The sequence below is a fragment of the Hibiscus syriacus genome, unplaced genomic scaffold (assembly GCF_006381635.1).
Source record: "Hibiscus syriacus cultivar Baekdansim isolate YM2019G1 unplaced genomic scaffold, ASM638163v2 tig00117048_pilon, whole genome shotgun sequence".
In the NCBI taxonomy this organism is placed as follows: domain Eukaryota; kingdom Viridiplantae; phylum Streptophyta; class Magnoliopsida; order Malvales; family Malvaceae; genus Hibiscus; species Hibiscus syriacus.
The window spans coordinates 6693469-6721121 of record NW_024063538.1 but is presented as its reverse complement, the minus strand read 5'-3'; the positions used below and the strand labels follow the sequence as shown (position 1 = coordinate 6721121).

Genomic DNA, 27653 nt, shown 5'->3' with positions numbered 1-27653 from the left:
AAAGATTAAACTGGTTCATAGTTGTACATCTATAACAAGTATATTTATATTGATATTGATATTTAACAAGGATTATTACAATATTAATTGTACAAAAAATTATGGAAGTATATATTATGCTCTTTTTGAGTAGTTGTGAATTCTCATTATCTATATTATCATTGATACACGAACAACCATTTTGACTGGATTTTTTGTTATAATTTCAATGGAAAATTAAATAGTAAATTAAATAAAAAATAATATTTTAAAATTAAATATAACCTATTTTATTTAATAAATAATACTAATAATTAATGATATTTTATATTTAATTTTTCAATATTTTTTATAATTTAAATTTATAACATTTTATTTTTTAAAAAATTAAATAAGCCCTTAAACTTTTTAAAAAATCAATTTGGTCTTCGAACATAAAACAAATTAGCTCGTCTATAATGTCATCTACCATGTCACCAACCATCGTGGACTGTCAGTCATCACCGTGAAGTGCCACGTCAATATCATAACAGTCAACGACATAAATTGTTGATCAAAGGGCCACATTGTTGATCAAAGAGCCACATTAGGTTCTTTTTCTATGTTCTAGGGTCACATTGAGTGCACAAAGAAAAGAAAAATAGAGGGTCACATTGATTTTTTTTTTTAAAGTACACAGGTCTTAGGCATCCTTTTACCAAAAAAATTAGATCTAAAATAATATAAGATTTCAGAATCTCATTACTAAAATCTATTAATATTAAATTATCAAAATGATGAACTCCAAATTTAATTAAAACAATAAAAAAGTAACTTTAAATACTATAATCCTAAATACTTTTAAAAAAAACTCTAAAATTTACATATAATTCATTACTTTTGATATTAGAAGTACTTTTTTACTTAAAAACTAAATTTTACACAAATATTTTTTATTATTTATTAATTTTAAGTAATTATAATATAATATAGTATACTCAATTGTTCATAATTGATATAAACACTTTTACATACCTTGTAAAAATAATAAGTTAACAATTGTCTGTTTAATCACTTATGTATTTGGTTCATACTAAAAATAAAAGGGTAATTTCGTCATTTCATTAAATACAAAACTAGGTGGTGTCAATCACAGTGGGGAAAGGAAAAATAGAAGGCAGGTAGACGATGATGAAAACAACTATTTGTAGACACCCGTTTTTGTTCGGTCTTTTCGATTTAATATTATTATTATTATTATTATTATTATTATTATTATTATTATTATTATTATTATTATTATTATTTAATATACATTTTTTTACAGGCCAATTCCGAAGCCCACTATAACCCTAAGGCCCAGTACATCAAGATCAAGCCCAAGCCCAGCCACTCGTCAGACCCGTGACCCGCTACCCGAACTAGGCTTGGATTTGGCCTAAATTAATTAGGGTTTGAAACCCTAAATGTCATCAGTTCCAGCCACCGCCTCTGGTTTTCCATCTTCCTTCGACACGTGTGAGCCACGTCCGGCCCCCCCACCGTCATCTACAATAACCCCATCAGTTCCAAATCAAACCAAATCAAAAGAAATAGTAAACAAATCAAAACCCCGAATTTAAAATACCCTAAATCCCAAAATTTTCGGATTTCTCCAAAAAAATCAGAATTATTACCCTATTCTAGATATCATCATCATCTCACCCAACAAACAAGATTAAGAGCACATGCAACAAAGAGGAGACCATTCGGTGGGGGTGAAATACAAAAAAAAAACAGAAAAAAAGAGTGGAGAAAATATAAATCAGAAAAAAAAAATAGAGAGGGAAGGGATTCATTCGGGGTCTCAAAAAGAAAAAGGAGTGAGAACATAAAATAAAAAAACAAAGAGGGGAGGGTGAGATTTTACCTTTTTTGGATCCTCGTAAGGGTTATAAACTGGGGTCTTTGGGGTTTGACTACTCCCTGTGGCCACTGGATCGGTGGCCAGGGAGCCATTAGGGCTCTGTGCTCCTCGGTGTGAAAGAAAAAAAGAAGGGAGAGAGGGAGAATAAGGGACGAGCGGCTGAGAGAAGAAAATAAATGAGAAATAGGGTTTTAAAACCCTTATTAGGTCTTATAACCTACAAGCAAAACGATGTCGTTTGACCAAGGGAGTCTGCGCGTCCGAAAAAGGGTTTAACTACACTTTTAATCCATGTGGCTTTGTAAACTCACCCAGCGTGTTTTCATATTTGGGGTAAATACCTGTTTAGGTCCCTATATCTTTGTACTCTTGTACATTGGTCTTTGAATGAAATATTACTTTATTTTGTTTCGAGCCTTTAATTTTCCATATCTATGTTTAAGTTATAAGATTGTGTATCATGATATTTGTTTTACTTTTTAATTTATTCCTGTGATTTATGCTTTTTTTCATTTTAGTCACTGACTTTGCATGTTGTATATTTTTGTTGATATTTGAATTTGGTCATTATATTTGTAAATCTTATATTTGGTCAATGTCTTATAGTTGGTTTAATTAGTATTTACCTTTTATATTTCTGATTATTTTATTTTAGTCCTCTATATTATTTATGGGTTATTTTTGTTTATAGTACCTAGGTTATTTAATATTTGTAATATGGGCTTTGTTTTATTTGTAATTATTGTTTAGACCTTCGAATGATTGTTTTTATTATTTTACTCCTGTAAATTCATGTTTATGCTATTTCAGTCCTTTAACTTTCTGTTTTACTATTTTAGCCCTATAAGTTTCTGTTTTATCTATTTTGGTCCCCTAATGGTTGTTAATTACATTGTTTGGTCCTCTTAGTGTTGATTAATATTATTTGGTCCTTAAAATCATCATGTATGTTTTTTATTATTTATATTTGGTTTGTAATGTTTGTTTGTTTTCATTTTAGTCTTTCGTGTATGAATAGGTTTTTACATATTGTATTTATTTGTATTTGTAAATAATTTTTGTTGGCTCTATTTATTGTAAATATTCCATTTCACCTATGTCCATTTGCATTTGTTTTATTGTATGTTTTTTTAAATATTACTTGAATATATTTCAAGAACACCGATCTGTAGAACGAGCATGGAAAGTATCACTTGATCGAAGTGGTACAATCTAATACGACGTTCAAACTAAATGGAATTTGAAATAAATCAATTTTAGTTTGTTAATTGTTAATCCATTTTTATTTTTATTTGAACAATGCAATACATGTTTATCTAAATAGCACTTTCTTTTATTTTTTAATGAAAAATGTCGATATACTATTTATATTCGATATATGGTTTTATATATTTGAAGATAGAATATTCTTTTACGAATGAGAAATATTCGAGTTAGCTTTTCCGACGGAGGATTGCTAATTTTGAGATTTCTTTTCGAGTTAAAGAATTTTCTCTATTTATTTAATTCGAAGCAAATTAATCAATGTTCAATAAATGGATCACATTTAAATTTTATATTCGATTTATAAGTTCCGCCATTTACGACAACGTGTAAGCGTTCCAACACCAGTTTTTGGGTGCTGTGGGGTGCTAATCCTTCCCCACGCGTAACCGACTCCTGAACCCGTTTTAATATGATTTCTGGTAAATGCATGCCATTTTTGTCTTAAAAATGATTTTTACTTAAAATTGTTTTAAAAGACGTTTTTAGGTATTCGACCTACCTAATCCAAAGGTCGATGGCAACTCTATTCAATTTAATTCAAATTAATCCAAAATCGCCCAATTTTCTAAATTAAAGTCATAATCGTTTTTTAAAATAATATTTTAATTGTTTTACCTAAAAAATGGTTATGACAGCTTTGCGACTCTGCTGGGGACTTTTTTTAGAGAGTCAAGCTGTAGGTCGCTTACACATTATCGTTTTGGTGGAAATTATGAGTTCGAGTCTTTAGTTAACTTATGATCCGTTTATTGAAGTTTTAATTGCTTCATGTTTTAACTGTCATACTAACATTTTATTTTTGGCTTTCATCTTTGTCAAGATTTTATCATTTTTTCCTTGTTTTGTTTTCCTTTTGACAAAGGTAGGTATGTTCCTCCTCACACACATCACGTGCATCTGCATAACATAAGCTCTAGACACGAGCTTCGATCCAAATAAGTCAGGGTGATTGCTTTACTCTCGTAAGAATTTATTCTTCGTATGAGTTTTTAGCAAATAACCCATGGGATACATACCTTATACCTTCGTAAGGATTTATTCCTCGTATGGGTATAAGGTAATGAATCCCCTCGAATTGAACTCGTTCCGTTCGAAACCTGTAATGGGTGAGGATCGAGGGTTTGGCAGCCCAAGGGGCACCGACATCAAGGACAATTCGAGTTCCCTTTTCCTGTTAGAGCCGAAACCATGCATATAGTGAACCGTAGAACGATCACCCTAGGTATAGTTATATCGATCCTCTGTCCATCAGTAGGTACCCAAATTAAGTGTACACAAAGGAGGAGTGTTTCTGAACCATTCATTTTTGTTTTAAATTTTGTTAAATAATTGCATGTGAACTAGATACCATACGGTTAGGATTAATTTCTCGAAAATATCATTTTGGGTAGATAGCATGTCTGGGTAGGAATGTTATTTAATTAAAGCATGTTCGGGTAGATATCTTGATTGGGTAGGTGCTATATTTATCTGTAGATAACATCTTTTAACTTTATTGATTATCTTGCTTGTACTGACTAATTTCTTTTCTTTTGTTTGTCTATACTAACTCATTTTTTCTCATTTGTTTGTTATTTTTCATCATTCTTTGCATTGAATTGCAATGCATCATCATGACATAATGAAAAAGTGTTGATCCGTAAGGGGATATTCGAGAGAAAATTTCACAAGAAGAGGTGAAAATTTTCAATCAAGTAGTCGTGTTTACAGGCATGCACCGAGGGTTCAAAAAAGCTCAAAATACAAGAAGGAGGTTTGCTCGAAGATCGTGCATTATTTGGGACTAAAATGATGATCCATTGATTCGAGGAGTAATCCAGCAGTGGAGTCTTATCTACAATCATGTCATCTCTAGTTATCAAGGATCGACACACTGGCTTAAGCAACGCGAATTGGGAAAATCGCAATGCGAATAAGTAAATCGCAACGCGAATTGGGAAAATCGCAATGCGATACTTACTATCGCAATGCGATAATACAAAATCGCAACGAGATACTTACTTTCACAACGCGATACTGACTTTCGCAACGCGATTTACATAGCGCCATTCGTATTAACACGTATTTTTTTTTTCAAATTCCAAACACGTATTTTTTCTTAATAAATCGGAAAATGAACCGTCCACAGTAATCGCAACTCATAACCTCAAACCCAAAAACACAACACTCAGTCCCATCTCCATCTCTCACTCTCTACGGCGAAATCTGTACCCATCTCCGAAGATTTCCGTCCCCATCGCCGGCGAAATCCCTCACAACCATTCACAGTCAAAAATCCCTCACAATCATTCAGAAATAGAAAATCAACCTACGAGGGTTAGTTTTTTTTATTTTTATTTTGAAATTTTTGCATTATTTTAGGTTTTTCATATTGAGATTGATGATAATTTTACTGGTAATTTCAATAATAGATTAACCATTTCACTTAGATTTCTTATTAAATTCATTCGATTGCTGCCAATACTGCTAAACTGTTTAGCCTGTGAAGTTAGTATTTGTCTTTGCTTTGTCTTTTGGTTGAAGTAATGCAGAAGAAGAATAGTTTCGAGAATGAAAATCGCAACGCGGAAATAACTATCGCAACGAGATAATCGCAACGCGAAATAAAAATCGCAACGCGAAACCAAAATCGCATTGCGATTTTCATTTCGCGTTGCGATTTTCATTTCGCGTTGGGATTTTTATTTCGCGGTTGCGATTTTCATTTCGCGTTGCGATTGTCTGGTCGCGATAGTCATTTCGCGTTGCGATTCTCATTATCTCGTTGCGATTTTCATTTCAACCAAAAGATAAAAACAGTGTTGCAAATTTTAGTTTCAAGAATAAACTACTATTTATGTTTATTGTTTTGTTTTTGGTATATCTTGACAGTGTAATTTTTGGTATATCTAACTTGGTATGTTTATTGTTTTTTTGTAGAAATTTTTTTCGGCTTCATTGACATTAAGGAATAAAGTTAGCCTAGCCACTACAATTGCTTCGAAGCTTTCACCTGCACAAAGAAAATTGTTTGAAGAAACCTGCTTCGGGCCATGGCTGAGAGTACAGCATCCGGGTGGAGATGCTAGTTTGACCCATTTGTGGCTTCAGACCATGACTAGCGATCTACCCGACAGTATACAACGTGGTGAGGAAGAGATATGGTTTCATTTTCCACCGGCGTATACTTGTTTTGGGCGGAAGGAGTTCTGCTTAATCACTGGTCTACGATTCGGACACGATGATGTAGGCCGGTACACTCGTCATATCACCCGCCCATCATGGTTATCCAGGGTTTTTCCTGATGAGTCAATAGAGAAGCCGAACTTACACGTCGACGACATGAAGAAATTGTTTAATAAGAAAGATGGTTTTACTCGGATGAATGACGTCGATGTTGTCCGAGTATGCCTTCTACTTTTGTATGCCGGCTTTCTAGGCAGAGAGGCCAGACAACCTATTCCTCAGGAGCTAATATTATTGGTAGAGGACCTAAATGCATGGAATCTGTTTCCGTGGGGTTCGTATATATGGAAAGCTACCTGGACTAAGTTGTCGTCTGCCTTTGATGACCGCAAAAGTTTGCGGGGCGATGGGTCGAAATACACTTTGTCAGGCTTTGTTTGGGCCTTTAAGGTAAGAATTTCTATATAATGTTTTCAAAATTATAATTAATTATTTAACAATTACTAATGTTTGTTATTATATTGTTTGTAGATTTGGATATTCGAGGCTTTCCCCAGCATGCGGACATATGCATTAAAATCCTCAGATGATATTCCTAGGGCTATTTCCTGGAAGAGGAAACATATGTTGGATTGGGAAGACTTAATACCATATGCGACAATAAATAATGTAAGTTAACACAAATACTATCATATATAAACAAGTTATTAATAGTAGACGTTTAACTTTGTTTAGTTTTTTTATATTTTTAGGAGGCCAACACTCCATTAATGAGACTGACACCCACGGAGGCTGAGCTTGCCACTGATTGGTGGCAAGCTAGTCAGCGTTTTTTTGATGGCACGAATGATGAGCAGCCTCCACTTCCTCCACTTCGAGAGCCATCACCTCACCCAGAGCCATCACCTGATCGACCCGACTATACACCTCTACAACGAGAGCCATCACCTATCCCGTCACATCATCGAGTCTCTTCTCCACCATCACCTCATGATAGGCGACCGACAAAGATGCCACGACTTATATCTCCCTGTTCTCCACCTCCACGGGATGAGTCAAGGGAGTTACGTGATGAGGTCAATGCCTTGCGTGAGGAGATCGGTACTCTACGCGATAACGATGGTGCATGGCGTGTGGAGGTGTCTACTTTACGTGGTGAGGTTGCCGCTCTACGTGAGATGGTAGTATCGTTGCAGAATGAGGTTCATACTCTACGCAACGAGGTAAGTTTAATATTTTCCATATTTAACTTGATGATAAATTTACTCGTAATTTCACTTAAATTAACCATTTCACTTAGATTGCTTAGTAAATTTATTCGGTTGCTGCCAAAACTGCTAAACTTTTTACTTTAACACTGTGAAGTTAGTATTTGTCTTTGTTTTGTCTTTTGGTTGAAAGTTTGAAATATATTTATCTTTGTTTTCACTGTTTAAATATCATGTCTGTTTATTTACTGATATTTGTATTTTTATTTAGCGGACCGATAAGGTGGATGCTTTACGTCGGGTTTTTCTTGCACGACAGAGTTCACACATCAGACGGCGTGCACGTGCTGTTAAGTCTCCGTATACCCCAATAGTGCGAAGACACCGCAAGAAGAAGCCCGACTCGCCTATCATCCCTCAAGAGTCCACTCCTATCGTTGAAGAGGCCCCTATCATTCCTCGAGAGTCCCCTCCCACCGTTCAAGAGGCCACTGTCATCGTTGAAGAGGTCCCTCCCACCATTCAAGAGCCCGATTCACATGGCGTCATATATAGGATTCTTGAGAAACCCTCTGACGTGCCGGACATGATGGATTCAAGTTGGCTCTCGTATGAGTTACCGGCCAGTACCATACCGGTATCTGAAGAGGAGAGGAAACAACTACCGGACACAATTCTGGATAACACCCTTTGGGCTAAGACCGCAGTTGATTTTTATCTACATGAGCGAAGCCAGGGGTGTTTCACTGACATATGCAAGCTCAATGATGATATCTATTTGTTGCTTGATCGGTCTTGGTGGGGCGTATTATTAGGGGTCGAAGACAATGGCTATTTCGATGGAGGGGTAAGTCTTATATTTTTCTTATATTTTCATTTGATTAATTTGTTTAAAAATTAATGTAATTCACTAATATATGTATTTTTTTTGTAAAACAGCATATCGATGCGTGGGTGTCACGTCTACTAATAATTAGGAAACTTAAGGAAAATAAAAGAAATACACGGTATACAATAATGCCGACGGCTTTTAACGCAGTTCACTTGAAGAATCAACGAGATGAATCATTTGTGTTGGGCAATGGACAAGCTAAACTTTATCCTGCATGGTGGGAGGTCGATAAGGTTAGTGTTTATTTTAGATTGAGTTTAAAGGTATTCATAAATAAGTGCGCAAATGAATGAATTATTACTTATGATTGCAGGTGTTTATCCCTGTTTTGGAACGTAACCATTGGCTTCTCGTCGAGCTTCAGATCCCATCCCTTAAGGCAATAGTATATGACAGCATGATAAATTACATATCATTGGCTGATTTAAGAGATATTATTAAGGGATGGAGCTCTTATTTGGCTAAATACTTGGATGTGATAAATTATTGGACTCGTTCTGGAAACAAGAAGCCAAAGAAGCTCAATATTACAGTTAGCAGAGACGAGACCACACCACAACAAACGAAAGGACCCAGAGGGGATTGTGGTCCTCTCGTATGCTTGGCGTTGGACCATTTGATCACAGGAAGTATAAAGTATCTACCTCCCACCGATATAGATAGAGCTGCAGTAGGCTTGTGGTTTCGACATTATATGGCTAGATCGATATATACGAGACGCTGCCTACCTGCATCCGCGTTATAAAAATGTCCATAAACAATTGGTATGTTTATAGGCTTGTGGTTTGAAAATGTTTGGTTAAGTACCTATAATTCAATAATTTGCTGTTTGTAGGTTTTATATGTGTAGAAAGTGTTGTTTGAGCAAATGTTTGGTTTATGCAGGTTAATCTCAGAAGTGAGCTGCGTGAAAATGATGTATGGTTGCAAAAGTTGATTCAATAGTATACGTGTTATTTTCATTAAATGATTGCTTATTTTTTTATTGTTTAATTGATTTGTAAAAGGTGATTTGTAAAAGTTGATTTGTTTAATTGATGTTAACATAATTCTTATTTGTGCTTGTTTAATTGATTGAAATGTAATGGTTGATTTTGTTGATTTCAATCTGCATTATGTTTGAAGGCAAAAAGTACTATCGCAATGCGAAATGAAAATCGCAACGAGGGAATCGCAACGCGAAAATGAAAATCGCAACGCGAAATTAAATTCGCGTTGCGATTTTCATTTCGCATTGCGATTCCCTCGTTGCGATTTTCATTTCGCATTGCGAAATTAGCGTTGCGATTTTCATTTCGCATTGCGATTCTCTCGTTGCGATTTTCACTTCGCATTGCGATAGTAATTTCCGCGTTGCGATGGACATTAAGATGATTGCCTATTAAGTGATAACAAGGAACAGATCATAGCAATTTTCAAACTCAAGTTACTAATACATGCCTAACTGAAAATGTTAAAAGTTCACACATAAAATCTACATAATACAACGTTTGCATTTAAAAATCACCTAAGTTAACAGTCCCAAAAGGTGAAGCCAGTTGTGATTGGGATTTTAAAGATGATTGTGATTTTGATTGCCTTTTTCTTGACACCATATGAGCTTTGGATTTTGATGATGATCCATATTTTGGTAGAGGAAAAGATGATTGTGATGGCACTGGTGGCAAAACTGTTTGTAAGTCATCTGGTATGTCCCACTCAGAAGGATGTGAAATAGGGTAGACAATCTCGGCATAAGTCTGTCGATATACTTCTGTAGTGTAGCAATCCATAGCGTATGTGCTTGAATCATCTTGGTTTAGATGAAGAGCAACTTTTATAACATGGCCACATGGATAACCAGATGTTTTCCATTTCATACAACTACACGTCCTTGCATTTAGATCGACAAGCCCATTTAAGTTATTATCCAGTACTTCAAACAAAGTGTTTGAACATGGTTCAACTCTCCATGACGTTGACTTCACAACACGTTTCGTTATCTTTTTTTCAGTCCATGGTGTAACACGATGTTCCAATGTTCCTGTAAATTTAAATAAATAATACTTAGTAAAATATATGATAAGTTACGAATTCAAAGAAATAATACCTGCATGGTTTCTTTTCTTGTAGTACCACTGTTGAATAGAGGCTCGAAAAAACTCCATTAACATAGTAATGGGTAATTTCCGGGAATGACGACTTAGAGCGTTAATTGATTCTGCACTATTAGACGTCATGAAACCATATCTTGCTCCAAGTTGATGTACTCTTGACCATCTTTCAAACCCGACATCTTCTAGTGTTTGAGCACACTGAGACAAAACACGTCTTAAACAGTTTATATGCTTATTGAAATCCACTTCCCGATAAGCCTTTACAGCCTTCCAGTATGTCCATTTGTGCTTTTTTATACCAGCGGACCTTGATTTTAGATTTCTATACAAATGAACACCACAAAGTCCATGAAAAGCATCTGGGAAACACCTTCTAACAGCGTTGTCAAATGAGTTTTCCCTATCGGATATGATTTTCAGATTGCTAATAGGACCTATGCAATCCCTAAGATGCCCCATAAACCATGTCCATGAATCAGAGGTTTCAGATTTGCCAACCCCGTAAGCTATTGGCAATATCCCATTGTTAGCATCCATGGCTACTGCTAATAAGTTTACTCCAAGGTATCAACCTTTCAAATGTGCTCCGTCAACTATAATAACTGGGCGCATGCAAGTAATAAACGAACGAATCTACAAAATAATATACACAAGAAATATAATCATTTAAATGTGAAATGCATGTAACTAACAGAAATGAGTCAACAGAATTATATTGATTTACTAACCGCAGCACCAATGGCGATAAACAGCAACTCAAAGCGTCCATCTCTATCTGTTTTGATATGAGTTACCGACCCAGGATTTTTCAGCTTTAAATTGTGACAATAAGCCGGCAGTTGGGAAAACGATGCTTCTGGCGACCCCCTCAACAATTCCAAGGCATAACATTTGGCTCTCCAAGCTTGAGAATATGATATACTAATCTTGAACCGAGCATTCATGTCAGTCATAATTTCATGTCCCCGATATACCCTGCCATTCAAAAACATTAACTCAGCCAGAAAACCACCCAACACCTTTTTGTTTGCCTGTCTATGGTGAGGAAAAACTTGGGTTCTTGAACATGTATGTTTATCAATAAAAGTCCTAACTTGAAACATTGCGCAATCTTTTATCCTCTTTGCAATCATACGCCACGTACAGTTTTTGTCAATCGTACACCTTGTTTCGAAACGATCTTTGATTGATTTGTTAACTTTTAGTTGATAGCCATCTTCCACACATTTCGTATACAAAGCTATCTTCAAGTCTTCCTTTGTATCAAAACAATCATCTTTCTTGATACGAATAACTTTTGTGTAACAATCAACTGCTTTCTTTGCCAACTCTTCTTCCGGTAACTGAAGTAATTCTGGCATATTCCAGTTATACTCCCGTGGCATTTTCTTTTCTTCGGGGACTTTTTCTTCTTCCTTTTCTTCTTCAGGATTATATGAATTACAGAATGGATGTTCAACATGTTCATTCACAGTCGTAACTTCCTCCTCATTATCATCAACAACATCTTCCTCGGCAACGAGTGTTTCATCATCAAAATTCGGGTATTGACCAATATCAAAATCATTACACGCAGGGTCTGTTTCTTCTTCTGAAACATCATCAAAATCCGTGTATTGACCAATATCAAAGTCCGGGTATTGACCAAGATCAAATTTCGAATACTGACTAGTACTCACAATTTTTTCTCTTGGCTCATCATCGTCTAATTGGTCAATACGAAAACCGGAATTTGGTGCTGAAAGTTGATTTGGATTTGGATTAGAGAAAGGTTGTGGGTTTTTTGACCCACTTAGTTGATTACTACCCGCTACTGACCCAACAATACTACTTCTAGGTTCAACAACATACAATGTAACATCATCACTTGAAACATTAATATAAGCAATGAATCGTTCAACATCTTCATTGTCGGTTAACAAATAAACTTTACCATTTCTCTGATAAGATAGCCTAAATCCACTTAGGGGCTCTAAATTCAATTTCTTTGAAACACATAACATTAGGGTTTCATAAGTTAACTTCTTTAATGACAGTTTTAGTTGAAGATTCATGGGTAAAGGCATATATTGTAAAACACCATTAACATTCTCCCATGACCCTCCAAAACACAAATCTATCCAAACATGATCAACATTAGATGATTTCATGGTTGTAACTAAACAAACGAGATGCGAAACTAAGACCTGTTGCCGGATGGGGAAGGATGTCGTTGGATATTTGAACGAATGTCGCCGGAGAGAGTGATAGATGGAGATGGAATGAGTTGCGATTTAGGGATTTAGGTTATGAGTTGTTGCTGCTGCGTATATATATACACTCAAAATTTGGCTTGCGAAACTAAAACCTGTTGCGAACTTTGAAACTCGCATTGCGAGTCAGAATCGCGTTGCGAAAGGCAATCATTTGACCATCGCAATGCGAAATGCAAATCGCAATGCGAAATGAAAAAGGCAACGAGGATTAACATGCATAAACTTTTAACAATTATTATTGAATTCTAGGTACTTAACCAAACATTTTCAAACCAAAAGGAGTATATATGTTAACAAAACTTGCATTATGTGTATTTTATGTGTGCACTTTTAACATTTTCAGTTAGGCATGTATTAGTAACTTGAGTTTGAACATTGCTATGATATGTTCAGTTGTCATCACTTATTAGACATTCATTTGACTATCGCAACGCGAAAATGGCTATCGCAACGCGAAAATGGTTATCGCAACGAGAAAATCGCAATGCGAAATGAAAATCGCATTGCGATTTTCTCATTGCGATTTTCATTTCGCATTGCGATTTTCTCGTTGCGATAACCATTTCGCATTGCGATTTTCATTTCGCATTGCGATTTTCATTTCGCATTGCGATTTTCATTTCGCATTGCGATTTTCATTTCGCATTGCGATTTCCATTTCGCGTTGCGATAGATAGTCTGTTTTGCCTTCAACATAAAGCAAATTGAAAATTAACAAATCAACTATTACATTTCAACACAAATTATGTACACATCAATTAAACAAATCAAGATTTACAAATCATCTTTTACAAATCAATTAAACAATCAAAAAATAATAATTATTCTTATTTCTTCATCAATTATTGAATCAATGAATCAACAACTTTGTGACCCCGTACATCCATTTCACGCAGCTCACTTAAGGATTAACCTGCAGAAACCAAACATTTGCTCAAACAAGACTTCCTACACATCTAAAACCTACAAACAGCAAATTATTGAATTCTAGGTACTTAACCAAACATTTTCAAACCAAAAGGAGTATATATGTTAACAAAACTTGCATTTGACTTACCAATTAACAATGGACACTTTCATAACGCGGATGCAGGTAGGCAGCGTCTCGAATATATTGCTCTAGCCATATAATGCCGAAACCACAAGCCTACTGCAGCTTTATCTCTATCGGTGGGAGGTAAAAACTCTGTGCTTCCCGTCGTCAAACGCGCCAAGCAAAGGCATACGAGAGGACCACAATCCCCTCTGGCTCCCGGCGATTGCTGTGGCGCGGTCTCGTCTCTGACAACTGTGACATTGAACTTCTTTGGCTTCTTGTGTCCAGAATGACTCCAATACTTAATCCCATCCAAGAATTTAGCCAAATGAGAGCTCCATCCCTTGCAAATATCTCTCAAATCAGACAGTGATATGTAATTGATCATGTTGTCATACACTATTATCTTCAGGGATGGGAGCTGAAGTTGGACGAGAAGCCAGTGACGACATTCCAAAACAGGGATAAACACCTGCGATCATAAGTAATAATTCATTTATTTGCGCACTTATTTATTAACACCTTTAAAAAATTTAAAAAATAAACACTAACCTTATCGACCTCCCACCATGCAGGATAAAGTTTAGCTTGTCCATTGCCCAACAAAAATGATTCATCTCGTTGATTCTTCAAGTGAACTGCGTGAAAAGCCGTCGGCATTATTGTATATAGCGAATTTTTTTTATTTTTCCTAAGCTTCCTTATTATTAGTAGACGTGACACCCACGCATCGATATGCTGTTTTACAAAAAAATACATATATTAGTGAATTACATTAATTTTTAAACAAATTAATCAAAATAATATATAAGACAAATATAGTCTTACCTCCCCATCCAAATAGCCACTGTCTTCAACCCCTAATAGCACACCCCACCAAGACCAATCAAGCAACAAAAACATTTCATCGTTGAGTTTGCTGATGTCAGTGTAACACCCTTGGCTCCGCTCATGTAGATAAAAATCAACTGCGGTCTTAGCCCAAAGGGTATTATCCACAATTGTTTCCGGTAGTTGTCTCCTCTCCACTTCAGATACCGGAAGGGTACTAGCCGGTAACTCATACGAGAGCCAACTCTCATCCATCATGTCCGAAACCGGTGGGGGTTTCTCAATACTTCGATATATTACCCCATGTGAATCGGGCTCTGGAATGGTGGGAGGGACCTCTTCAACGATGACAGTGGCCTCTTGAACGGTGGGGGGGGAATCTTGAGTGAGAATAGGGGCCTCTTGAACGATTGGAGGGGACTCTTGAGGGATGACCGGTGAGTCGGGCTTCTTCTTGCGGAGTCTTCGCACCATTGGGGTGAACGGAGACGTAATAGCACGTCCACGCCGTCTGATGCGTGAACTCCGTCGTGCAAGGAAAACCCGACGTAAAGCATCCACCTTATCGGGCCGCTAAAAAAATTAATACATAAATCAGTAAATAAACAGACATGATATTAAACAAAGACAAATATGTTTCAAACTAGCATTGTATTCACCCAAATCATTATTCTATCATAGTTCACAAAATGCTCAGATAACATTCCAGAAGTAAGCACTTATATAATATAAACATTCCAGAAGAAGAATAGTTTACTTTCGCAACACGAAACTTAAAATCACAACGCGAAATGACTATCGCAACGCGGAAATGGCTATCGCAATGCGAAATGAAAATCGCAATGACAAAATCGCAACGCGAAATGAAATCGCAACGACAAAATCGCAACGCGAAACACAAATCGCATTGCGATTTTCATTTCGCGTTGCGATTTTGTCGTTGCGATTTCATTTCGCGTTGCGATTTTGTCGTTGCGATTTTCATTTCGCATTGCGATAGCCATTTCCGCGTTGCGATAGTCATTTCGTGTTGCGAAAGTAAACTATTCTTCTTCTGCAAATTGAAACTTGAATGGATTGCATTACTTCAACCAAAAGACAAAAACAAAACCAAAAACAAATACTAACAAAAACAGATTGGCAGCAACCGAATGAATTACGAGTATGAAAAATCTTAAACTTACCTCGTTGCGTAGAGTATGAACCTCATTCTGCAACGATGCTACCATCTCACGTAGAGCGGCTACCTCACCGCGTAATGTAGACACCTCAACACGCCATGCACCATCGTCTTTGCGTAAAGTACCAACCTCCTCACGCAAGGCATTGACCTCATCACGTAACTTCCCTAACTCATCCCGTTGAGGTGGAGGTGGAGAACAGGGAGATAAACGTCGTGGCATCTTTGCCGGTCGCCTATCTTGCGGTGATGGTGGAGAAGAGGCTCGATGATGTGACAGAATAGGTGATGGTTGTCATTGTGGAGGTGTATAGCCGGGTCGATCAGATGATGGCTCTGGGTGGGGTGATAGCTCTGGGCGAGGTGATGGCTCCCGAAGTGGAGGCTGCTCATCAACCGTTCCATCAAAAAAACGCTTACTAGCTTGCCACCAATCAGTGGCAAGCCCAGCTTCCGTGGGTGTCAGCCTCTGTAGAGGAGTGTTGGCCTCCTAACAATATAAAAGCTCAAACAAAGTTAAATGTGTACTAGTTATAACTTGTTTATAAACATATGGTAGTATTTATGTTAACTTACATTATTTATTGTCGTATACCGTAGTAAATCTTCCCATTGCAAGGTTCGTTTCCTCTTCCAGGAAATAGCCCTGGGAATATTATTTGAAGTTTTTATTGCATATGTCTTCATGGCGCGAAAGGCCTCAAATATCCAAATCTACAAACAATATAATAACAAACATTAGTAATTGTTAAATAATTACTTATAATTTTGGAAACATTATATAAAAATTCTTACCTTAAAGGCCCAAATAAAGCCTGTCAAAGTGTATTTGGAACCATCGCCATGCAAACTTTTTCGATCATCCAAGGCAGACGATAACTTATTCCATGTAGCTTTCCATAAATACGAGCCCCACGGAAACAGGTTCCACGCATTTAGGTCTTCTACCAATTTGATTAGATCATTTGGAATAGGTTGTCTGGCCTCTCTGCCTAAAAAGCCGGCATGCAAAAGAATTAGAAGGCATACTCGGACAACGTCGACGTCATCCATCCGAGTAAAACCATCTTTATTATTCAAAAATCTTGTCAGGTCTTCTACGTGTAGACTCGGCCTCTCCAGCTCAGGAAAAACCCGGGATAGCCATGATGGGCGGGTAATGTGTCTAGTGTACCGACCTACATCATCGTGTCCGAATCGTAGACCGGTGATTAAGCAAAACTCCTCCCGCCCAAAACACGTATACGCCGGTGGAAAATCAAACCATATCTCTTCATCACGACGTTGTATAGTCTCTGGTAGATCTCTAGTCATGGTTTGAAGAAACAGGTGTGTCAACATCGCATCTCCACCGGGATGTTGTACTTTCAGCCATGGCCCGAAGCATGTATCCTCAAACATTTTTCTTTGTGCAGGTGAAAGCTTCGACGCAATTGTTTTGGCCAGGCTGACTTTATTTCTCAAGGTCAATTGAGCCGAATAAAAGTTCTACAAAAACAATAAACATACTAAATTAGATATACCAAAAACTACACTGTGAAGATATACCAAAAACAATAATAAACATAAATAGTAGTAGTTTATTCTTCAAACTTAAATATGCAACACTGTGAAGTAATCGCAACACGAAAATGACTATCGCAACGCGAAACTAAAATCGCGTTGCGATTTGCATTTCGCGTTGCGATTCTTGGTTGATTTAATAAGCAATCTAAGTGAAATGGTTAATCTATTATTGAAATTACCAGTAAACTATTCATCAATTTCAATATGAAAAACCTAATAATAATGCAAAAATTTCAAAAAGAAAATAATTAAAAAAACTAACCCTCGTTGGTTGATTTGGTTGATTTTCCATTTCTGATTGTGAGGGTGGCTCTGAGAGATTTAGATAGACGGATTTCGCCGGAGATGGGGACGGATTTCGTCGGAGATGGGTGAGAGAGTGAGAGATGGAGATGGGACTGAGTTGTGATTTTAGGTTTTAGGTTATGAGTTGCGATTACGGGATATACTGTGGACAGTTCAGTGTTCCAATATATTAATATTCATGTTTGGAATTTAAAAATAAAATACTTGGCCATGATACTAATGGCGCTTTGAAAATCGCATTGCGATTATGTAAATCGCGTTGCGAAAGTCAGTATCGCGTTGCGAAAGTAAGTATCTCGTTGCGATTTTGTATTATCGCATTGCGATAGTAAGTATCGCATTGCGATTTTCCCAATTCGCGTTGCGATTTACTTATTCGCATTGCGATTTTCCCAATTCGCGTTGCGATTTACTTATTCGCATTGCGAATTGGGAAAATCGCAACGACACTGTAGACCATCGCAACGCGATTTTCAACTATCGCATTGCGAAAATGCAACGCGAATTTGCGATAATGGAGATCGCGTTGCGAATTAGCGATCGCATTGCGATTTTGTTGGTCATTTTGGCAAATCCGGAAAAAGTTGGTTAAAATCGTATATTATATGGGATTTTTGGTCACTGAGGTTATTTTCTCTTGTATTTATTTGTATTTGTAAATAATTTTTGTTGGCTCTATTTATTGTAAATATTCCATTTCACCTATGTCCATTTGCATTTGTTTTATTGTATGTTTTTTAAAATATTACTCGAATATATTTCAAGAACACCGATTTGTAGAACAAGCGTGGAAAGTATCACTTGATCGAAGTGGTACAATCTAATACGACGTTCGAACTAAATGGAATTTGAAATAAATCAATTTTAGTTTGTTAATTGTTAATCCATTTTTATTTTTATTTGAACAATGCAATACATGTTTATCTAAATAGCACTTTATTTTATTTTTTTAATGAAAAATGTCGATATACTATTTATATTCGATTTGCGGTTTTATATATTCGAATATAGAATATTCTTTTACGAATGAGAAATATTCGAGTTAGCTTTTCCGACGGAGGATTGCTAATTTTGAGATTTCTTTTCGAGTTAAAGAATTTTCTCTATTTATTTAATTCGAAGCAAATTAATCAATGTTCAATAAATGGACCACATTTTAATTTCATATTCGATTTATAAGTTCTGCCATTTACGACAACGTATAAGCGATCCAGTACCAGTTTTTGGGCATTGTGGGGTGCTAATCCTTCCCCATGCTTAACCGACTCCCGAACCTGTTTTAATACGATTTCTGGTAAACGCAAGTCATTTTTGTCTTAAAAATGATTTTTACTTAAAATTGTTTTAAAAGACCTTTTTAGGTATTCGACCTACCTAATCCAAAGGTCGATGGCGACTCTATTCAATTTAATTCAAATTAATCCAAAATCGTCTAATTTTCTAAATTAAAGTCATAATCATTTTTTAAAATAATATTTTAATTATTTTACCTAAAAAATGGTTATGACGCCATTGATTCTCGGTTCATCGAAAAAAAAAAAAAATAAAGTTACTTTGTTGCAATATTTTCTAGGCCTCTGTTCTCTTCCAGGAACACAGTTGCAGCGCTCACCCGTTTAGATCGGATCAAATCTCCCATTCCATTTTTAATCCCTTTTTTCACCTTTGAATTTTCGGGATTTTCCATTGTCGTCCCCACAAAAGAAATACCAACTTTATGTTCGTTGCATGTCTTAACCAGTCCCCATATTATCTGGAAAAAAAGTACTGTTTTTTTTTTCGGTTGGTCTGGTCGTAAATGGGGAATGTAACGTCGAACGTGGCTGCAAGATTTGCATTCTTCCCACCAGACCCACCGACGTACGATGTTATCAAGGAAGAAGATGGCCGCCTGGTTCTGCAAGGCGTAACCGCCGACAAGAACATGGATGTTCATGTGCTTGATACCAAAGGTGGTAATAAAATCGTCGCCACCTTTTGGAAACAACCCGTCGCTCGTTTAACCATATTGTACTCCCACGGCAATGCCGCCGATTTAGGCCAAATGCACGAACTCTTCATCGAGCTCCGAGCACATCTTCGAGTCAACATCATGAGGTATTCGATCTATTCAACAACTAATTTGAATCCGATAAAAGTATATTATCATATATTTAATATTTTGGTTTTGCAGTTATGATTATTCAGGATATGAAGCATCTACAGGGAAGGTAAATGATTCGTTTGACGATTGCTATATTTCATGATTTTAACGTGAAAAAATTGCTAATACTTAAGCGATATAGCCGACCGAATTCAACACGTATTACGACATAGAGGCAGTGTACAATTGTTTAAAGAAAGAATATGGAGTTAAGCAGGAAGATTTGATTGTGTATGGCCAATCTGTCGGGAGTGGTCCGACTCTACATTTGGCTTCTCGGTTAAAGAAACTCAGCGGCGTCGTTCTTCACAGCGCGATCCTTTCCGGCCTTCGTGTCCTGTATCCGGTCAAGATGACGTTCTGGTTCGATATCTTCAAGGTAAAGTTTTGGTATCGAACATCATCACCGTAAAGTTCTAAATTCGTCCCCTTTCGTTTTCGTGTTTATTTGAATGATGTTTCGAATCTTAATTGCAGAACATCGACAAAATCTGGCATGTCAATTGTCCGGTTCTAGTCATTCATGTACTTGATGTTCATATCTATGTGACTATGTCCCGTCTCAACCATATCATTTTATGCATCTTTTGTTGATAAAACGCTTTGCAGGGAACGGATGATGATATTTTTGATTGGTCTCATGGGAAGAGATTGTGGGAACTTGCTAAGGAGAAATTCGATCCTTTATGGGTGGAGGGCGGCGGCCATTGCAACCTCGAAACGTTTCCCGAGTACATTAGACATGTACGCAAATTTGTACAGGCTATGGAGAAGATTTCAATCACGAAACCGGCTAAACAGATTACGCCTGCCCCGAACATTGCGGAATCTGAAGGCTGTAAATGCTTGAGATTGAAGGCGAAGCGCGCTGCCTCGAAGAAGGAATTGTGAATCGGAACATATATCGATTCGTTTTCAAGTAAATTGATATTACTTTGCTTGCCTCACCACGTGTAAGCCAGCAGCCGGTGTATATTTGATTCGGGTTCGGGTTTGATCGATCGACATCCATAGGGTTTCTTGGGGTTCAATCATAAAATATGTATGCTTCTTGATCTAGAATTTCATGTATAATGTTACAAAGTTGGATCTATGTAAAAACTCAAAACATCTAGGGACAAAACATCACACTGATTATGTTTGATGGCATTAATCCTGCTTTGATGTAAAAGAAACAAAACTCGGAGAAGGAAATGTACGTGTATTAAGGTTACCAACATCCATTGAAAAGGACCCAAAGTTGCATAAATTGTTAAATTCAGCCCAATATTTCAAAGAACCTAGCCCATTATAATGGCTAAAGAATTCAAAACTTTGTTTTGAGTTCGGGATGGTAATATGGTCGTGTTAGATTTTTTATCGCTCTTAAAGTCTACAATTTAAGTTTTTTTTTTACTCAATCTGCATATCAATATAATTTAATTCAAATCGATCTTGATCTACTATGATAGGAGTAGGGTTGTAGCTCGACTCGACTCGAAAACTTGCGAGCTTAAAATTTTTAAGTTCGACCAGAACTCGAGATCATAAACTGAAGCTCGTAAAAAGAAATTAAAAAAAATCTTAAATTTAACTCGATTAAAGCATTAAACTCGAACTCGAACCTGAAATTCAAATACATGAAAATCTTATACTACATTTTTTAAAAAATCAACATATAAATGTTAATATTATTAATAATTTATTTTTTTTTAAAAAATAAAATCTTAATATATTATATTTTCAAGCTGCTCACAAGCTTTTCGAGTCGAGTATCAAATAGTTCGTTTCGGCTAGTTAAGAACTCGAGTTGAGCTCGAGCTCGAGCACGAGTCGAGTATTTATCAAACTTTGATTAAATCGATCTCGAATAACTCATAATCTATCTTGTCTCATTTACCGCCCTAAATAAGAACATAATGCAAAAATTGAATAATATACGGTGTAGCTGTAGATTCCCTTTTGATTAAAGTAAAAGTGTCCTTTTGTAATATGAGGGTTTATCTAAGAACAAATACATGCCAGCTAACTACTCAGATTTTGTCTATGTACATAAAGATAAATTTGCGTTAACTAATATTTAAACAATTTTTGAACCCATCTAGTCATTCAATGATTAAAAGAAACATAGTATTTTTTAGAGGTTATAAGTTGAAATAGTTTTATATGTAAAATGCAATGTTTTTAAAACTGGACCGACCTTAAACCGATGAAGATATTGGTTCACTTGTTCAACCGGGTTGAACTGATTTATATAAAATAATATTGTTTTTAAAATTTTACATAATATTCAAAGCAATATTAATATATATATATATATATATAACACTCTTTTTAAGTTTACAATATTAAAATGTATAAAATATCACAAGTCATAATATATATAAGTTTACAATATTCAAAACAATATTATTAATTGAATAATATAAATTTTAAATTATTTATGTATATCTTTTTAAGGGTTAAATTGATAATAATTAGAGATTTAAATGATTAAATAGTTATTTTATCATTTCATATAGTTTCCACAGCTTTTGTTTCACTTATTATCCGTTTTTTATTAATTTTTATCCAAGCTTTTGAATTTCACTCCAATAAAACGTGAATCCTCACCTTATACGACTGATTTTATGATTAAATTTCTAGGCCATTTACGATTTCAGTAAACGAGGAATTGCCTGTAAATTCGAAGGGTGTTCTTCTTAGTTTTCAGAAGCAGCTTTACAAACAAGTTGGTGAAAGCCTGAGTCCATCGACAATATCCCACATCGTCGAGATACTAGAAGATGACAGGACAAGCTACATATAAAACAAGCAGGTTTGTGCAGTTCGAAGCATATCTTTCTCGGCCTTTTGGCTAAGATTCGAGCTTGAATCGAGCTTAAAATCGAGCTTCAATCGAGCTCGAGTCTCGAGTTTCAATTGAGCTCTTGAAATTTTTTTCAATTTGATTTTTTTTGAGTTCAAGTCGAGTTTAAATATTATATTTCGAGTTTGAGTTGAGCTTGATAATTTTTAGCTCGCGAGTTTTCGAGTGGAGTCGAGTCTTTTTTTAAAGTTTTGGAGTTCGAATTGAACTCAGTAATATTCGAGTTTGACTTGGCTCGTTTATACCCTTATTTGGGGCTGAAAAAAATCATAACAAATGATGTCGTTTGGTTTAATTTAAAAAAAACAGAAACGGCGGTTTACACCAGTTTTGTCGGTTCTCAACCGGTTTTCAATCGGTTCTATCGATTTTCAGTCGGTTCTACCGATTTTCAGCCGATTCATTGTAAAATTGGTTTTGGAGGCTTACCGGACTGTACAGACAATCGATTTCCGATTTTGATAACATTGGTAAAATGTATATACGTATTTAATGATTAAGAAATAATATGAAAAGATATTACGTTATAATCAACCTTTATTAAAAAATTCTTTCAATAATTTTTAGTGATGTTTCAATAGATTTTAAATTATTATTTTAAATGCAATTAGTCACAATTATTTTTTTTTTTTTTTGGATTTTAAAGGGTGTAAGAAACGAACTACAAAGGCTATAGTTAGGTTAAGTTGTTTTCCCCAACATGCTAAAAAAATAATTCACTTTAAGCGTCACATCTTCTTTCTTTTTTCCCGTTTATGTAATTCATCTAAAAACCAAGAACATATTTAAGAAGCAAATTGTGAAATAAAAATTAAAAAAAAATCAAATCAGGGCTTAGTTTTTTTCAGAGAGTACTCATATAAAGATTTAAGCTTTCAAAAATAATCCAATAAATTTAAAATGTTTCATTAATGTAAAACAAAAGCATAATATTTTAAAAAATTTCTCAAACAAGAGCTTCATATATTCAATTTTAAGGTAGTGGATAATCTGTTGGAAAAAAGGTGAATTTAATTGATAGATTTAATATTTATATTAAATATATTTTTCTTTTGACTATTGTAAATTAAATATATTATTTAATTTGAATATTAGTAGGATAATTGCTCTTTGAATATGTCAATTTCAAAAGATATTTGTTATCTTTTTAACTTTGAATATTAAAGATAATTATATATTTTTTATATTTCAAATTAAAATAATATCTATTTAAATTTGAATGGAAAAATAAGTTTTATCTTTTGAATAAAAGATATTATTATATGTTTAAAGTTAAATATTAAAAGATATATGATTGGATTAAATATCTCTTGAAAATCCCCTATAAATAGTGAGCAAATCTATTAGGTTTTTCACATCTCATAATTTAAGAACTTTTCTTCTCTTGAAAATTATTTTATCTCCTTAGAAAATATTCTTTTCCTCCTTAGTTTCCTGATATATTCAAAGTCAAGGATTGTTTGTGATCTCTGTAGATGTGCTATTATAGGTGATCATAAGTTGTTGTATCATGGGAGACAAACGACTAACGAACTCGAGCACCAAAGGAGTGGCCGAAAATCTATCTTAAGGCAACCGTGTAGCGACAGGCATCAATCGTTTCCGATCGATAGATAAAAATAAAAGGAGTATTTTTATTTCCATTTATTTTATCTTATCTTCTAAGAAGTTTAACCTTTTGGATTATTTTTCTCAGGATTGATTTCATCTTAAATTGTTATTTCGGATAACAATCTTAAAATAGAGTAAACTCGTTCATTCTCTTTAGTTTTTATAATGATTTTATTATCATTATTATTTTTTATATCATTCTCGGATTAACGATCTTTTTCTAACAATCTTAAGACATATATTTGATTTTCATATTTTTCGAGATGGTATAGAATTCGTGAGTTTAATCCTTTTTGTATACAAAGGAAGTACAAAAAAATCAACAAAACAAATATTGGGCAAAAATCAAGAGAAATTTACGCCAAATATAAGTTTCCTTCAATTTTTGAATTTTTGAATTTCAAATTATTTGATGAATATTTTTAAATTTAATTTTAATGTGAGATATGACTCCATTAATTTCTGTGTATGGATTCAAATAATTGGATTCCAAAATCTTTGCAAGATCTTTGCGGTTGCACACTTTTGTGGGTCATACTTTGAATATTGAAGGTTTAAGTTTTGATTGACAACGATGAAGTCAATCAGGTAGGTGAAATCTGAATATTTCCCTTTAATCAAAAACGATTCCGAACTCTTTCTTCTACCTTTCTTTAATCTGAAATGGTTCAAATATAATGATAAAATGAGATAGCGAACAAATTTGTTTAAGAATTTATCATGCCGTCTTAACGGGTTTGTTAAATCTCAAAGTGGACAAATTTGTATAATAGAAATTGTCGTAAAAGTAACTGAGGTTACTGATTTTGTTTCAGAATTTTGATTATGTTTGATAAGAAAATCGAAAATAAACGAGAATTAATTTTGTTTATTGGAATCTTTGATTTTGTATTTAAAATCAATTGAGATTTTAATTTTGTAGCGTAATAGAATTATTTGATTTCTATTAATAGAAATCGTGGGAAAATTACAACTCTGTTACTGATTTGTTTCAGAAATTTTGTTCATGACTAATTCTGTTGATAGAATAAACCAAAATTTAATTTTAGTTTATTTTTGGTGTTATTATTAATTATAATTTAGTGTGTTAAGCGAAATCATGATTGTTGGTGGGCATGGGCCTCAATGAGAAACTTGTAAAATTCTAAAGATAGAATTTCAAAATATGATAACACTAAATCTTATTTTATTCATTCATTGTGAATTTGACCAAATGTGAGATGATCCTCCAATCATGAGAGAGGATGAGGTAAACATTGTTATCAGATTCACTAAAGCTTGGAAGTATTATGATTTCTTATATTGAAAATACATCTTGAAGGTATTATCAGATACACTATAAAGTGTATAGTATTCATAAGGTGGATAAAAGAATTGCAGATAACATTGGAACATAGATACGAAGCAAAAGATGTTGGTACTAATAAATTGTTAGTGACCAAGTTCTTAAAATTCATAATAATGGCACGAACGAGGGAGAATAAATATTTTATTACCTTCATTGATGATAACAAAAGTATTGTTGTGTATTTGCTAAAGAGCAAAAGCAATGTTATAGAAAATTTTGTTTTCTATAAACATAAAGTTGAAAACCAACTTAATAAATAGATTAAGATGGTAATAAGTGATAGTGGTGATGAATATGTAACACCTTAAACCCATTGTGTTAACACTAGGCTTAAAGTGTCACATCCATATCAAAAGTGACCCAAAAATCCATAAAATAATAATAAAAATTCATTAACTTAAAACTTCTAAAAACATGTTTCTGATAAAATACAAAACATTTGACATCTAAGATAGTTTGTATACAAAATGGGGAGCTCCGACTCTTTCATGATCCAACCAATACATAAAACAATTCGAAATATATAACCAGACATCAAATTGAATACATATATACAATTCCAGGTACACATGGTATGCACATGCCCCCTAATAGAATTCAGAATTGTAATATGGTAGTCAAGAATGTTGGAATTCCTCAACGACGGTGCTCCCTGGGACTTCTATCAACTACCGAAATCCTAAAAATGGTAAACAACCAAAGAATGATCTACAAGAGCCTAGTAATGTATGGGTATTCAAAGAAACTTATATAACGATAAATTTAGAATGTAAGCGAAAAATGGCATATAAACGTCCTTAAAAATTTCTAATCTTATTTAGAGTATCATGTTCTTGAACTTTTGTTAACCTTATCAAACTTACTTGACATCCCTCATTTATCTCATTTCTCGATGATATCACAAGTCTCTTACCAATACATACCTTTATTTCAACTGATATACAAATATAATATTTTGATACTTATAAATTTAGGTGTGTACACCGTACGATACATCACATTGCTTATAATTGGGTGTGTATCTCGTACAATACATCATCACTTTAATATTTAGATGTGTACCCCATTTGATACATCAACTTCCTTATAGTTGGGTGTGTATCCTGTACAATACATCACCATCTTCATATTTAGATGTGTACCCCGTACAATACATCATCTTGCTATAGTTGGGTGTGTATCCTGTACAATATATCACCACTTTCATATTTAAAAATTCTAGAACCATTTTGAAACTACCTCCAAAGAAATCAAATTGATTAGATTTAAAGAATATAATTTTTTTTGGAGAATTTATGAACCTTGGGAACTATATTGCAAATGTTGAATTCATAAGGACCATTTAAAAACATTTACTATTTATTATCAATTAGCAAATTTAACCCACGTAATATCACATTTTTCCCCAACAATAAGCACACAGACTTACTTTCAAAGGTTTGATTTTTCAACCTAAAATATACAACACTAAACAAGTTCCAACCTAAAATATGGTTGCACTAAACAAGTTCCAAACTAAAATATGGTTCCAACCTAAAACAAGTTCCAACCTAAAATATGGTTGCACTAAACAAATTTCAACCTAAAATATGGTTGTAACCTAAAACAAGCAGGTTCCTATCTTAAAAAAAAAACAAAGCACTAATTACATACAACATGCTTCCAACTTACTAATCCAAATATTAGGGTTTACATGGGTGTTCAAAAAACATAAACACATTACCTTAGCTTTGGTCACTAAAAAGAAAAATTCCTTACTTCCTTTTTCAAGCTTTCTCATTCCTTTTAGTTTGAGAAGGTTCTCATTCTTCCCTCATTTCAAAATGTAATTCTACTATTATGTGGTTCTAAATAAGAGAAGATGGAAAATAAAAGAGAAAAGGAAGAATGAAGATGACGAAGATGGTGATGGTGATAGTGATAGTTTTCTCTCTCTTCTACATATTCTTTTAAAAAGCCCTTATTACCCCATATTTCTAGAACCAAACTCTAAAATTTTCTTTACTAAAGGGTTAATCACAAAATAAATCCTTTCCTT

At 34.6% G+C, this 27653-nt stretch overlaps 1 protein-coding gene and 1 long non-coding RNA gene across 2 annotated transcripts; both read left to right on the top strand.

The window, feature by feature from the left end:
- The first annotated feature begins 3234 nt into the window (after nt 1-3234).
- LOC120197423 lies at nt 3235-22596 on the top strand. Its single transcript, XR_005523260.1, has 3 exons — nt 3235-3245; nt 10098-10103; nt 22459-22596. It is a non-coding gene; the product is annotated as an uncharacterized LOC120197423 (long non-coding RNA).
- LOC120197422 (alpha/beta hydrolase domain-containing protein 17B-like) lies at nt 19429-20717 on the top strand. Its single transcript, XM_039198956.1, has 5 exons — nt 19429-19762; nt 19839-19875; nt 19951-20187; nt 20286-20333; nt 20418-20717. Exons 1-5 carry the CDS (start codon nt 19464-19466, stop codon nt 20697-20699), a joined length of 903 nt encoding a protein of 300 aa, XP_039054887.1. The 5' UTR covers nt 19429-19463; the 3' UTR covers nt 20700-20717.
- Nucleotides 22597-27653: the final 5057 nt, after the last annotated feature.